General features: G+C 40.0%; 1 protein-coding gene across 5 annotated transcripts in view; it reads right to left on the reverse strand.

Annotated features, from left to right (window-relative positions):
• Positions 1-1,933: 1,933 nt before the first annotated feature.
• Positions 1,934-15,895, reverse strand: part of rab27b (RAB27B, member RAS oncogene family) — a 106,053-nt gene continuing 92,091 nt past the window's right edge. For all 5 annotated transcript variants that reach the window (XM_028463026.1, XM_028463025.1, XM_028463027.1 and 2 more), the window contains 3 exons: positions 8,002-8,105; positions 5,146-5,269; positions 1,934-4,962 (listed from right to left, as the gene is read on the reverse strand). In XM_028463026.1, coding sequence (XP_028318827.1) covers positions 4,776-4,962; positions 5,146-5,269; positions 8,002-8,105 — 415 coding nt within the window. In that variant the 3' untranslated portion in view covers positions 1,934-4,775. The remainder of the gene's footprint in view (positions 4,963-5,145; positions 5,270-8,001; positions 8,106-15,895) is intronic.

Below are 15,895 nucleotides of genomic sequence, written 5' to 3' on the forward strand. Positions count from 1 at the left end.
CATACGCGGTCCATAGGCTTGGCCCCCTAATTATGACATCATTGTAATTATTTCAAAAATCTGTTGCTGTCGTAATCTTAATTAAATTTCAGTTGAGTTTCGATAATTGACTTTGTAATTGTAATTGCCATGAAAATTCTATAAAAATTGTCTATTTTTTAAGCAAAACGGGGGAACCATGTTACAGTTCTATGTACAGTTCTACACATATGTAGTTCACAATTATTAAAATATGTTTCATATCAAGATTTCACAGATTTTGCGATTTAAAAAAATTGGAAATCTAAGGGTATACTGACAAAAAAGGCTCAGACGCTCACACCAAAAATATTAAAACTCCTTTTTACAGTCCCCTAATAATTCATAGCATCATCTTGTGTAATTTACCACCAGTATAAAAAAAATAAATACATGGAAAGTACAGCTGAAGTGTGTATGTGTATTGATTAGGAAGCCTAACAAGGAAACCAATAGATAGGAAATAAATTACATGATAGATATTTGTTTTTAGTGTATTTTACAGCTGATTTAGGACCTGTTATCATATGAGATGCTAACAGAAAGCTAACACAAGAGGAAGGTTAACTTTTATTAGGTTATTTATTACAGTCTCAGTAATTGTGATTAATTGTACTTGAAATTTAATAAATTAGAATGTAATTGTAATTGACTTTCTGAGGATAAAAAATTATTGTAATCTAATTGTAATTGGAAAAAATGCCGGTCCCTATAATTTTAATTGAACATGGGTAATTGAAAATGCAGTTGTAACTGAAAAATGTAGTTGACCTTAACCCTGGTGTAAAATGTGTCAATGATAATGTTCTCAAGCATATACAGTATCTGATATATAAATATGGAGTTTGGGAAGGTTTGCAGCTCTCCTGTTCATTGGGAGGTGAGGGTTCGAGTCCCTCACCTCCTTGGTCAACATCTGAAATGTAATGTTTTGCTTTCTTGGCCTCTGTCCACAGCAACTGGATGGAGACCAAGAGATTGTGAGATGACAGAAGCAGGAGCAGTTCTATTTCTAACGCTCTATGATCCCAAAAACATTACATTGCATAATGGTGCTTGACCCAAATCTGACTCCCATATTTGTAAAAATGTAATTTATTATGCATTAATGGATTTGTGAACATTCATACAGCTGTGCGTCAGTCAGGGTTAGAGTCAATTATAAGTGTAATTGATCATTAATTACAATTATAACAATTGTATTTGAAAAATATGTTTCTGTTATAGTCATAATTTCAATGTATTCCAGTTCAAATAACTGACTTTGTAATTGGTACGAACATTCTATAAACACTACAATTTATAATTTAATTAAATGCAAACCATGGGAACCATGTTACAGTTCTATGGCTTATACACAGACATAGTAAACAATGATTCAAATATGTTTCATATCTACTTGTCGGTTCTCTTGAGGATCATTTTACCATTTCTTGAAAAATTGAAATTAAGTGGTATACTGACAGAAAAAAGACTCAGACGCCCACAGCTAAAATATTAATACCAATATTTTCATGTACAGTATAAGGAAGCCTAACAAGGTAACCAAGAGATGAAAAACAAAGTAGATGATACATAATTATGTTTGTATATTTTACATCTGATTTAAGCCGTTATCATAAGAGATGCTAACAGAAAGCTAACACAAGAGGAAGATTATTTATTTCAGACTCAGTGATTTTGAGTAATTGAATTTGAACTTTAGTAATTGAGAACATAATTGTAATCGTTTTTCAGGGGGAAAGTAATAACTGTAATTGGAAAAAAAATGCTGGTCACCGTAATCAGAATTGAGTTGTAATTAAACATGGAAAATTGAAAACGTAATTGTAATTGAAAAATGTAATTGACTGACTCCAACTCTGGTGGCTTTGCTGACATTGAGTAAAAGGTGATGTTAAGAGGAAGAAAGAGGTTTAATAAAACCAAGAGATTTATTTGCAGCTCTGGCATTAGAAACACTGAACGCATCACAGGTCATTCCATTCTCATGGCGTCCAACATGCTGACAGTGCAACAAACACACACAGGCATGGATACACACAGTGAGATCTGTAAGAGGAGAGCAAACTGCAGACATCAGAGAAAGTTCAAACACAGAGAATTTGCAAATAGAAAAGCTCTCAGAGGTACTTTTATTCATCTTTTTGAGATATTGGGCACAAAAACAACACCAGGACTTTCCTCCAGCTTCTGCTGAGCAAACCAACCATAGCTCCCAATCTACTGAGGATCACAAAGAGCCAACAGGCACAACATGGACGCAAATGCTGTTAAAGGGGTATTTAAATCTGGCAAAAACACAAAGATGCTCCAATCTTTTTAACATGATTAAAAAATAAAGAAGATTGTTGCAATGAAGTGGTGTTTACTTTGGTCCCTTAGCCATGTTCAGGAAAAGTGGGTAGTGAACATAAAATGGCTGGATAAAGTAATATAAGGTTATTAAAAGGGTGTCTCTGAGGTGATGAAACATGTATTACATATTTAAGATAACATCGTCTGTTTGGTCCCACGTGTTGCACTATACATAGTTAAATCAATTATGGTGGCTACATTTCTATAGTAATTTATTTTTATATAAGATTTATTATTTTAAAAAGGCATGTGTTAACGTTAGACTTAACTGATCAAATGTTGAAAAAAGATGAACAATCTGCAGCGTGACACGCTAGGCTTCATTTGGTTTGGCAGCACATTTTCAAGAATCCACGAGCAAGCAATCTTTCATATCCGGAGTTGTGACCAAAGAAAGTAGATTCATATTTTTGTTAATAGATATAGTAGAAGCAAAGTATAAGTGATGTCTGTCATTAATTGGTCTAAAGCTCTCTAGTAGTAGAATGTTTAGTGTTCGTATGCAGTGGCCCACCTTGTGTCCCACCACGGCTGTGCCTCAATTGCCAGAGTTTCTTAAAATAAATAATACAGGATCACAACTTTATTTTTCCTTTTGGGTGTGGTAACAAATGGTCCACGGACCAGTGGTTAGGGAACATTCTCTACCAAACCCATAGTTAGGGTTCAATAATTGTTAAGGTAAACCAAGTGAAAAACATAAAATATATGAAACCGCCCCATTAATAAATAATAATAATAATAATAATCCATCTGTTTGATTCAGACTGAACAAAATCATTGACTAATCTGCTAAATACTGAATCCAAACGTCCTGTTCAATCAACAGGAAATTGTGAAAGCAACTTTAATTTGTTATCAGTTTTGAACATTAGGTTGTTTTTTTATGATTTATGTATCAACAGAGTTTGAAAATAAAAGATGTGGTTCATCAGGCTTCTCCCTGACAGACAGCTGATGTTCCAAGAAGGGAGAGTTTTGATATTAGGAAACTGTCGTCCAGCCTGTTAAAGCAGGATAAGCAGCACCGTGCAACACTGAAGTGGATAAGCCCATAGCCGACGGATATATGAATACTTCAATCAAGCATGGCAATGTTTACATATATCATTTCTAAGTATAAATATAATATAGTAATACTACATAGACAAACTATAATGTGCAAAAATAACAGCTACATTTGCGTGCTTCACTTCATGCAGTAGTTTAAATTAAAAAGTGAAATGTGCTTTTGAAGGAAAAGTTTTAGCCATTTAAAATTGTTACCGGTCATACTAGCAAATCTATACTATCATTAACATACTGCAGTACATTAGCTAACTAACGTTTTAGCCAATTAGCTAAGCTAGCTCTATTTTTCAGTAGCCTATAAAACAAGGACCCAGGGTTTAGCTCGGCAGTGGACAGTTAGATATGTTCTGTATGTGCAGTAAAAGGCAAAGAAAATGTTTCATCATACAATTTAAATGGCAAGCACACTTCACGCTTCAAACCACAGAGACTATTAGCTCATCACTCTCAACCTTGGTGCTCTTTGTGCCCATCATTTTCATTTTTTTAATTATTAATATTAATCCGTAATCAGAACAGAGGCTTTATATAGAGCTGCACATTTCAGGTAGTGGAAAAAAACAACATTTGCGTGAATGTAAACATAGGTGCAGTTAACTGAGATCACTGTGTTCACAAACACTTCTTAAGCTACTCGCGCTGTGCACAGAGTTGGATTTGGCACTTTTTCCGTAAACATGTAGCATCTGTGAATCAGACAAACCCTCATAATGTGTAACAGTACATATAACTGCAGGAATATGAATGCAGCATTAAACACTGAGTATTTCAGAATTTAAAGACCAAAGACACGTAAGTTACACACATTCCTCCTTTAGCTGTAGGACTGTCTGGTATTAACATTTCACTGCCTAGTATAACACAGAACAAGGAAACCTTTAGAAAAAAGGGAAACTTAGCAAAGAAAAAGCTGGAGGTAAATTTCAAGTTAATCATAGGTTTAAAAGTTTAAGAAATCATTGAAAATGCTGCAAAAGACAAACGTGTAACATGCAGTTTTCAACACCCAGGTTGCTTTTTTCCTAATCAGGCACATTATAAATCTGACAGTGATAACTCTTAACTGTCCCCATCTGATTACATGTTCTACCAAAAGGCAGACTGGCTAAAATGGTATTACACCATAAGCCCTCTAGAGGGGGTCAGAGTAGTTTTCTTTAGTAGAATGAAGAGGAACGCAAGGTTCCAAAGAGCCAAGAACAGACTCCCGGTTGGACTGAAGGAGCAGAATGAAACATGCTAACAGAACTGAAGGAAATCAACTATGAAATAAAAGAAGGGAATGTGAGAAGAGCAGAACTGAACATGTCCTGAACCTTCATCCTCGTCTAACATGCACATTTTTTCTCATTGGGCTGAGCATCCTCAAGCTTTGTGGCTCCGTTCCCATTGGCCGCCTCGGCAGGTGGTTTGTCTACACACTGCTCCATCCTCTTCATGACCAGATCCAAAAGGGTCAGCACCGCCTTGTCCACCTCTGTGCCTGTGGCTGCGCTGGTCTCAAAGTACGGGATCCTGCCAGGAATGACAACAGCAATGACAATCTCGTCTTGTCTTCTGTACCTGATTATCCTCTACATGCTTGCAGAGTTTGCTGGAGCGAATCCCAGCTGACTCGGGGTGCAAGACAGAAGACGCCCCTCAGTCTGGATGGGGATGAGTACAACCACCAATCTACCAAACTACACACACACTTGCCCGTATTTATCAGCGAGCTCCTTGGCCTGCTTCTCCTGAACCTCTCGCTGATCAGCCAAGTCGGCTTTATTTCCGACCAGAACAATATCCGGGTTCTCACAGTAGGCGTTGGCCTGTAGCTGACCTGAAAATAACCACACAGAGATAAAACAAAGACATTATTCATGTGTTTAAATGTAGAGCTAAATGATAAATATCAGAGGAGCTTATTTGTATCATTTTTAACTAAATTAAATAAATTTTCTAATTTTGTGCTGCCTCCTAAGTTTAAATTACCCCCAAAACAACACCCAAAATGATGGGAAAATACACAAAAACGATATATATATATATATATATATATAGAGCAGTGATGTTTTGGGGCTGTCGCTGGGCAACATGGACTTTCAACTCCCTCCAAAGATTTTCTATGGGGTTGAGCTCTTGAGACTGGCTAGGCCACTCCAGGACCTTGAAATGCTTCTTACGAAGCCACTCCTTCGTTGCCCGGGTGGTGTGTTTGGGATCATTGTCGTGCTGAAAAACCCAGCCACGTTTCATCTTCAATGCCCTTGCTGATGGAAGGAGGTTTTCACTCAAAATCTCACGATACATGGCCCATTCATTCTTTCCTTTACACAAATCAGTCGTCCTGGTGCCTTTGCAGAGAAACAGCCCCAAAGCATGATGTTACCACCCCCATGCTTTACAGTAGGTATGGTGTTCTTTCTCCTCCAAACACGACTAGTTGAGTTTTTACCAAAGAGTTCTATTTTGGTTTCATCTGACCATATGACATTCACCCAATCCTCTTCTGGATCATCCAAATGCTCTCTAGCAAACTTCAGACAGGTCTGGACATGTACTGGTTTAAGCAGGAGGACAAGTCTGGCACTGCAGGATTTGAATCCCTGGTGGCGTAGTGTGTTACTGATGGTAGCCTTTGTTACTTTGGTCCCAGCTCTCTGCAGGTTATTCACTAGGTCCCCCCGTGTGGTTCTGGGATTTTTGCTCACTGGTCTTGTGATCATTTTGACCCCACAGGGTGAGATCTTGTGTGGAGCCCCAGATTGAGGGAGATTATCAGTGGTCTTGTATGTCTTCCATTTTCTAATAATTGCTCCTACAGTTGATTTCTTCACACCAAGCTGTTTACCTATTACAGATTCAGTCTTCCCAGCCTGGTGCAGGTCTACTATTGTGTTTCTGGTGTCCTTTGACAGCTCTTTGGTGTTGGCCATAGTAGAGTTTGGAGTGTGACTGTCTGAGGTTGTGGACAGGTGTCTTTTATACTGATAACCAGTTCAAACAGGTGCCATTAATACAGGTAACGAGTGGAGGACAGAGGAGCCTCTTAAAGAAGAAGTTACAGGTCTGTGAGAGACAGAAATCTGGCTTGTTTGTAGGTGACCAAATATTTATTTTACAGAGGGATTTACCAATAAATTTATTAAAAATCCTACAATGTGATTTTCTTGATTTTTTTTTTCATTTTGTCTCTCATAGTTGAGGTATATTTATGATGAAAATGACAACCCTCTCTTATCTTTTTAAGTGGGACAACTTGCACAATTGGTGGATGACTTAATACTTTAATGCCCCACTGTATATACACACATTAGAACAACAAAAAGCATAAAAGTGACTCAAAAAACACATGACAAAAGAAGAACATAAATTGAAAATTTGAGGCCAAAGCCAAAGCTTTTCACTATTTTTTTGAATAGTGCATAAATAGCCTAGAATACATGTTAGACATGTTATTAAAGAAAGTAAATGTTTATCGAATATTATGACATTTTTTAAAATATTCCAGTCGTCTTTGCTTTTCAGATATGATTGAAAAAAAATCACTTTCTAATGGTTTTGCTCCAGTGATATACATCCCTTTAGCCTCATTCAGAGGGCCAAAGTTGAAAAAGTTCTGTTTCCTCCCTCCCTTGTTATTCCACATTTTGTAAAAACAAAGTCAGCTTTAAACTGAAGAGTTGGATTTTGCCCACGTTGGCAGGTGACGTCACCTAACACGCCTCCTTGAATGTGAGCTCCTCCCTCCCCAACTATCTTACAGCTAAAACAACACTGCTGTTTAATATAGAAAATATATTATACTTTATTGCCATATATGTAAATGCAAACTACTGAACGCCCAAACTGCACTACTTTTTCTGCTGCCGATCGTGTTGGGAGTCACTGCTTGGAGCCACGAACCCATTGTTTACAAACATCAGCTGTTAGCACTCCATGCTAATGCTACACCAGTCTATGAAGCGAGATTTGGTGTCGTGTAAGGAGGAAACGATGGAGATGTTTACAGATTCGTGGCTCACAGCGCTAACAACGGACTCGGTTGTGGAAATGGATGGTTTCCAACCCTTATGCGGTGACGGACGACGGAGAGCGGTAGAGAGAGTCTGACTGTGTTTGTGTGTGGAAAGGAGGAGCTGTTGCTCTTGCTACTGTGCTCCTGCAGCAACGAGCACACACTTTTCCAACTCAAAATTACTGCACGTTGTTTGATTGCATCATTGCTTTACGCGCTACTATTCAGCCTTGCTTTTAACTCACTAAACCGAAGGCCGAATGTTGCTTTTTTTTGCAAAATTCGGCCGAATATATTTGGTGGCCGAAGATTCGGTAAATCCCTACAAAATTATGTTTAAAAAATACACAAAACACACAAAAAATACAAAGCCCTTTGTTCTTTTCTAAATGGTAACATGGATGTTGTTTATATGGTCTTCAAATTAGACAATCACATTTTGTGGCCCCTGCTGTGATAAAAGTTGCCCATCTCTGTTCTAATGTATAAACAAACGGCTTAGCAATAAAAGTGTTATTTTATTTTATTTAGAGTGAAATAAAATGCTAACATACTCATCCAGTTTCTGACATTGAGAAAACTCTGCTGGCTTGTGAGGTCAAACATTAGCAGGAACCCCATGGCGTCCCTGAAGAATGCTGTTGTTAGGCTGCGAAACCTGCAACACAATAAGCAAAAGTCAAACAAGACACTATTAAGTAAGTAAGTAAGTAAGTAAGTATTTATTTATAAAGCGCTTTTCGCAGATAAATCACAAAGTTGCTGTACACAGAAACAATAAACATACATTTACATCACATGTGTAGCATCATAAAAGGGCAGTAAAAATTAAAAATAAAATCTTGTTAACTAAAAGCTTTTTTGAAAAGCGAAGTCTTCAAATGTTTTTTAAAAGTGTCCACGCAGTTCATCTCCCGGAGAGACTGGGGCAGACCATTCCAGAGTCTGGGGGCTGCAGCCTGGAACGCCAGGTCTCCTCTGGTTTTAAATTTGGTTTTTGGGACCTAGTAGACCCTGACCTGAGGATCGAAGGCTGCGTCCTGAAGTGTAGGGACACAACATGTCTGAAATGTATAGAGGAGCCTGGCCATGCAAAGCCCGGAATGTTAGAACCAGTATTTTATATTCAATCCGGAAATTGACAGGGAGCCAGTGCAGGGAGGAAAGTACCGGGGTAATGTGTGATGTTCTGGGCGTACCGGTCAAAAGTCTGGCAGCAGCATTTTGAACCATTTGGAGTTTACACAGGGTCGACTTATTAAAACAGGTAAAAACTGAGTTACAGTAGTCAATGCGGGACGAAATAAAAGCATGGATGACCAGTTCCAGATCAGGTTTGGACAGTAGATGCCTCACTTTTGAGATATTTCTCAGATGGTAAAAACAGTTTTTAGTCAGTTGACGACAGTGGCCCTCCAAAGACATCGATTGGTTAAACACAACCCCAAGATTTCTGATGCTGGATTTCACTGATGAACCCAAATCACCGAGAGAGTTCTTAATAAGTGGGATCTTTTTATCAGGGCGATGATCAGAGTTTCTGTTTGTTGGGGTTTATCTGGAGGTAGTTTGATGAAAACCAGTTTTTGATGCATGAGATACAGTCCAAGAACTCAGGTAAAAAGTGAAACTCTGAGTCATTAAAAGAGCAGTATAACTGGATATCATCAGCATAAAAATGATAAGAAACATTTTTAAAACCACGGATCAACCGACCAAGAGGCATCAGGTACAATAAAAACAAAACAGGCCCCAGAACAGAGCCCTGGGGTACTCCACATGACAGGGTGGACACATTGGACATTACATCATTAAAAGCCACATTAAAAGTTCTACCATTTATATACGAGGCAAACCACTGTAGTACAGCACCGGAAACCCCATTTCTGATTTGAGACGATGGATCAGTGTGTTGTGATCTACGGTGTCGAAAGCAGATGTTAAATCCAATAAAGTTAAAACTGTATAGCGACCAGAATCAGCAGCCATCATCACGTCACTGGAGACCTTCACAAGGGCAGTTTCAGTGGAGTGGATCGACCTAAAACCAGATTGATATTTATCATAAAGATCATTATCTTCCATGATTGATGTTAGCTGCTTGGCTACCACTTTTTCCATCATTTTTGACATGAAGGGAAGCTTAGATATGGGCCGGTAGTTTATAGGCTGACCTGGATCAAGATTAGGCTTTTTGAGAATGGGATTTACTAGGGCGTGTTTAAAGTAGCTGGGGACTGTGCCGGATTTAAGTGAAAGGTTGATCAGTTTCACCAACCATGGACCGACTTCATCAAAAACATTTAAAAGCAGTGAGGTTGGAATAATATCCACATGGCTCGATGTGGGTTTCATTTTTCTCACTAGATCCTGAATATCCTGTAGGCTGACAGGAGAGAAGGAGGACCATGTGCTGACGGGAGCTACAGAAGTGCACGAGCTGACCAAAGGAGTCGTGATACTGGCCCTAATATCTTCTACTTTATTTACAAAGAAGTTTAAAAACATGTTACAATCATCCCTTGTGTGTACAGGGACATGGGACGGTGGAGGTGTAACAAGATGTTCAATAGTGTTGAACAAGACTCTGGGGTTTCTCTTATTTTGTAGAACAAGGTTAGTGAAATAAGTAGAGCGGGCGCGCTTTATTATTTCATTTAGCTCCGTTATCTTTTCCTTAAGATGGAGTCGATGCACTTCCAGTTTAGTTGTTTTCCACAACCGTTCCACTTTCCGACAGCTTCTTTTGAAGTTAAAAATGGTTTCATTCATCCATGGACAAGGTTTTTTATGAGTGCTAACAACGTTTTTAGCTGGTGCTACTGTGTCTAACAGAGTCAGACAGTGATTATTAAAGTTAGCCATAAAAGAGTCAACATCATCACAGCTAGCGAAGGAAGTTGGGTCAAAGGAGGCAGAAAACCCACTGAAAGCTGCTTCATTTAGGATGCGTCGCTGTTTTTTCACATTGGAAGGGATTTTAGTCAGAGTGATTGACAGGTTAAATAAAATACAGCAATGGTCACTTAACTGTAAATCATTTATGCTTAATTTGTCTATTTTTAAACCAAAAGAAAAAACTAAATCTAAAGTATGACCTTTGGTGTGTGTTGGACCTGACACATGTTGTGCAAAGTTAAAAGAGTCCATAAGAGTCATCAACTCAGTGGCCATAGGACATGTGGAGTTATCAACATGGAGGTTAAAATCTCCAAGGATTAAAACACTCTCAAGTGTTATAATAGATGACATGAACTCAGAGAACTCATCTAAAAATATACGAGCAGGACCAGGCGGTCGGTACAGTAAAACACAGTGAAAAGAGTGTTCGTTTCCAACCTTGCACATCTGGAGCTCGAAGGAGTTGAACGCGTTCGTGTCCAACAGTCTGCAGCTGAATGTGTCCCGGAAAACGAGCGCCAATCCTCCTCCGCGACGCGTGATCCGAGGGGTTCCAAACACAGAACAGTCTGCAGGGCGCAGCTCATTTAAGTGAACGTACTCGTTCTCCCGGTTGCCATGTCTCTGTGATGAACATCAGGTCCAACCCGCGGGACATGAAAACATCTTTCAGGATGTGCGCTTTATTTGCCAGCGATCTGGCGTTTTGTAATCCAAGGCGCAGCGACACTTCCGTGTTGGCCCGTGGAGAGTCGCGCTGCAGCGGGCGAAGGCATCCATAATCCACGGCACGGTGTCTGCGAAGGCGCCGGTGAAGCAGCGCTACGATCGGCAGATGACGCAGGCCGGTGATCGGACGCACGGGAGCCACAGGCTGAATCCACCGTAATCCATTTGACAGCGGGTGTCCCGGAGCAGTCCCAGGACAAGACCTCCTGTACGCCTTCACCTTCACCAGGAGTCCAGCGCGTCTGCCCCGCCTCTTGGCACGCTTCCTACGCGGGACAGGTGCACGCAGCAGGTAGGCAGGCACCGAGGCCAAGTGTGGAGGAAGTCTGGAGGTTTGATCCTCAGGGCAGCTCAGACGTACCTCATGTGCATAATTTAGGTCCATTAGTGCCTGACGATCGTATGTCAATACTGTTGCATCGATGTTTTGGCACAAAAGAACGATCAGGACACAGACAAACAGAAGTTCCAGCAGAGCTGGCAGACGGCAGCCGGTACACGCTGGCGCCATCTTGCGATCCCTCTACTTTTGCAAGTAACTTTAGCTCTGTCTGTTAGTATAGCTTCTCTTCTTCACTGCAAGGATCAAACCTTTTTGCAGGGCTACACTATGCGCAAAACCAGTAAACGAGTTTCTGTCCAGGGGACCCAACCGGGAACAGCAAAAAGGATGACGTGGCCCGCCCTACAATAAGCTCACCGCAGGAGGGTTCATATAGAGCCGGTGCAGTGTGGCATCGAGCAGCAGTCCAAGGCGAGGGCCTTGGCGATCTGATTCCCAGCTACAGAAAACTAGGTCTAAGGACGTGGAATGTCACCTCTCTGGTAGGAAGGAGCCTGAGCTGATGTGTGAGAATATGAAGCTCCAACTAGATATAGTATGTCTTAATTTCGGATGTCTTGTTTGGTTATTGGCAGGTACAAGGGCTCTGTCAGGTATTGATTGAATATGTCAATTTTCCACGTGAAACATTTTTGTCATTGCCTTGTGGTCACTGTATTACGCTTAACTATTTAGTTAAATATCCTTTGAAGAAATTCAGTTAAAACTACATTTATATTGCACATGCTTGTACTTTGTTGCATAGCTGCTTTTATTGAAACAAAAGAGGAACCTCCTTGTAAAGTAATAGTCTTGAAATTCAATTATTTTCTCAGTACCCCTGTGTATCGTCACACGCACGTTATCACTGGGAGAGAAAAAATCCTGGTGGCGTGCCTAATTCAGGGGTACTGAACAAATCTCAAATCCAAGAGGAGAAATGGTTCCGGTGAGAGGGTTGGACTCTGCTAGGGGTGCCCTTTATCACCCATTCTGTTTATAACCCTTATAAACAGATTTTCTAGGTGCGGTTAGGGGTTGAGGGGGTCCGGTTTGGTGGCCTCAGAATTGGGTCACTGCTTTTTGCAGCTTCAACAGGCAGCTCTCATTGGATGGATTTACAGCAGAGTGTGAAGTGGTCAGGATGAGTCAGCACCTCCAAATATGAGTACATAGTCCTCGACCAGAAAAAGTTGGAGTGCCTCCTCTGGGTCAGAGTTGAGTTCTTTCCCCAAGTGGAGGAGTTCAGGTACCTCCTGGTCTTGTTGACGAGTGAGGGAAGGATGAAGTAGGAGATCGACAGGCTAAAGAGCTGAGCAGAAAGGCAAAGTTTCCAATTTACTGGTCGATGTTCCTTCCTCCCCTCCCTATGGTCATGAGCTTTGGACCATGACCAAAATAACAAGACTACGGGTACAAGAGGCCAAAACGAGCGTCCATCGTAGGCTGGACTCTCCCTTAGAGATAGAGTGAGAACCTCAGTCATTCAATAGGGTCTCAGAGTAGAGCCGCTCCTCCTCCACATTAAGAAGAGCCAAACGAGGTGGCTCGGGCATCTGATTGGGACGTGATGTGTTCAGGGAACGTCCCACCGGTAGGAGACCCAGACCCAGGACATGTCTCTCGGCTAGCCTGGGAACGCCTCGGGATCCTCCCGGAAGTGCTGGATGAAGTGGCCGAGGAGAGGGAAGTCAGGGATTCCTCGTTCAGGATGCTGCCCTAGCGACCCGACCATGGATGAAGGCCAACAAAATTTAGCTCTTCAGCAATTAGAGTATGAAACCTTTGGTTTTATGACCAAAAGAAGTAAGAACTATTTTAAAGCTGCCTCTCAGCTTGGGATCTCGGGGGCGTCTGGGGGGCTGCTCGGCCGTAAGGGGGTGGCCTGGGGCTCCCTGGCCCCCGCTCTCTCTGCTGGCCTGGCTGCATCTTCGGGCTCGGGGCAGCGCTTGGGTTTACAGTAGCGGTTTTGCATACATTGGTCTACGATGCACTGGAATGCCTTGGGCTGTGGGTAAAACTCTTACTGGGCTTAACCTTAGACACGTTGATCCCAAATACCTGAATTAGGTATTACCACTCACTCCTTCCCTCGGTCCACAGCCACCATCATTATACCTAAGCTATCGAGTTTAAATTGAGAAATAAAGATACATTGACATACATTATGTTTAGCTGTGTTAAAATGTGAAAAAAAATTCTGAGCTCAGTGTAATATTTGCACTTTTTTTTGGTCTGATCAGGGATTTTACATAAAAAGGCAACAAGGATAAATAAGCATTACATTGGTGTTTTACACCTCAATCACTCTAATAAATATCAGCCATTCAGAAAAAGGTCCTCCAATGTCTGGAGAAACGATTGTTGGGCTCAGTTTATGAAAATAGGACTCCTATCACACCGAGCCGAATAAATGCAATTAAAATGATGTAACACACACTGACTCATTCTGCAATGAGTCATCAGGTCTTTGTCAGAAGAATCAACAGAACGAGCCTGGGGCCATTTAAGAGAACACACACACACGCACACGCACGCGCACACGCACACACACACATTTTCCCTGCAATATCTGAACTACATCTAACTGCAATGTGCGTATGTCTCCACTCAAGAGCATAAAGCCTCCCACTTTACGTTTCATGAACAGTATTCATTTTGACAGCAAATGTTGATGTAGACTAAAATGTAACAACTTGGGCAAATTTTGTTATCAGGACTATTTCAGTTTTGGTCCAGTTTTATGTGACCAAATTAGGTTACAAATTTAGTAATACTGTATATAGTTGACTAAAATAGAAAAGAAAAAGGTTATGCAAGTTTTTGAAGTTTCAATCAAGATTTAGAAACTTGATATGGGATGATATTGAGGATTCTAAATACAGACATATTTGATTTTTGTTTTAATGAAAATAATTTATTGTATTTAGTGCATAAAAGCTATAAGACAAGGTATTGTCTAAACAGTAAAACTAACATTGCAGTGGGTGTGCTCTTTGACAAAGTTATGCATTAACAAAAATTACTAGATGTATCCAAGTGCGAGAAAACAACAAAAACAATTTAAGAAGTGAGCTATCAATAATTTAACAAAATTACTAAATGTATCCTATAAATGAAGTAGCCCCATTAGTGCAAAAAAGCAACAAAAACAATCTAAAAAGTAGGCTATTAATAATTTAACATCACTTCTAAAAACCCTTTTACTAATTTTAATAAAAGCTGCATAGACATCATTCCCTGAATATTGAATATTTAGAGCAACTCTGAAATATTTAAATCCCAATGGTCAAAGAAAAAGACATGACCACATTAAGGAATTGTACTCAATAATGAAGAAAAAAACACCTTCAAATATTTACAGGTTTTAACAAAAGGCTGTCGTTGGCATGAAGTGCAATTCCCCTGCAGATGCTGTTTGTTGCACGCAGTTTGTTGTCTTTTTTTCTATGATTCTCGCTCCACACAATTCACTTACGTCCAGCCTTCTTTTCAAATGTAAAATTTGTCCACACAACTGTTCTTCTTTCTGGTCCAGCATTTACCATTTGTGGCATAAGAATTGCGTACATTTATTTGTTTCAATTAACAGACTTCCATGTGATTGCTGCTAACAGACATATTAGCCGTCTTACTTCCTCAAAACCAAATCTCGCACTTGCTATTGGATCGCTTACCTGCTTGTCCCACCTTCCACTCAACAAAAAAGAAAGTTTGAATTGCATACTAACTAACTCGTCTGTTGCTATTTCTGCATGTTCTCATATAAACATTATAGTTTCATTTTGGTTAACTAGTGTCAATACATTTTCATGTTAAACATGTCCATCTTAATGCATTTCTTCAAATTCAGTCATCTTCTTTAGTCTATAAAAGTTAACAAAATTACCACTGATAGTATTCTCATTTCCTTTTCGTTTTCTTATCATCAGCTTTCCCTTATTAGATGTCAGTACTAGAGAATAAGCAGGGGCTTTTTTTTTATAAATTTGCGTATGCCCAAACGAGGGCCTGAAAAAATGTACTTTACACTTATCACGCAAAGGTTGTGATTTATAAAAATAAACGTAGCGTGAAAATGTGCGCACTGGTGCGATAACTCTGAACCTGGCGCACAAACATTTTGGAGACGTGGGGAAACGCCGATTGGCATTGAAGTAAAAATACGTCAATTAAATTTTTCAACGGGGGTTGCTAGGAACACTCTGGCGGAGGTCCCTCAGGAATATGAGCCTTGTACTAAGATGTAAGTGATCAACTGATGCCATGTAGGTGGGCAGTGGCTCACCTTTGGATGAGAGATCACCGTGCATAGCAGAAGTTAGGGGGGAGCAAGGAGTTCTGAATGCTGGCAGGCAATGAGTTAAAAATTGGACATACTGTATTTAGCTTAATTCAATTGAAAACACACACTCAATTAATGTAAAAGCATTATATCTGACAATATACACATTAAAAAAATCATAATAGAAATGACTTTGTTGATGGTAGGTCTA

The sequence above is a fragment of the Gouania willdenowi genome, chromosome 12, assembly GCF_900634775.1.
Source record: "Gouania willdenowi chromosome 12, fGouWil2.1, whole genome shotgun sequence".
Lineage (NCBI taxonomy): Eukaryota > Metazoa > Chordata > Actinopteri > Blenniiformes > Gobiesocidae > Gouania > Gouania willdenowi.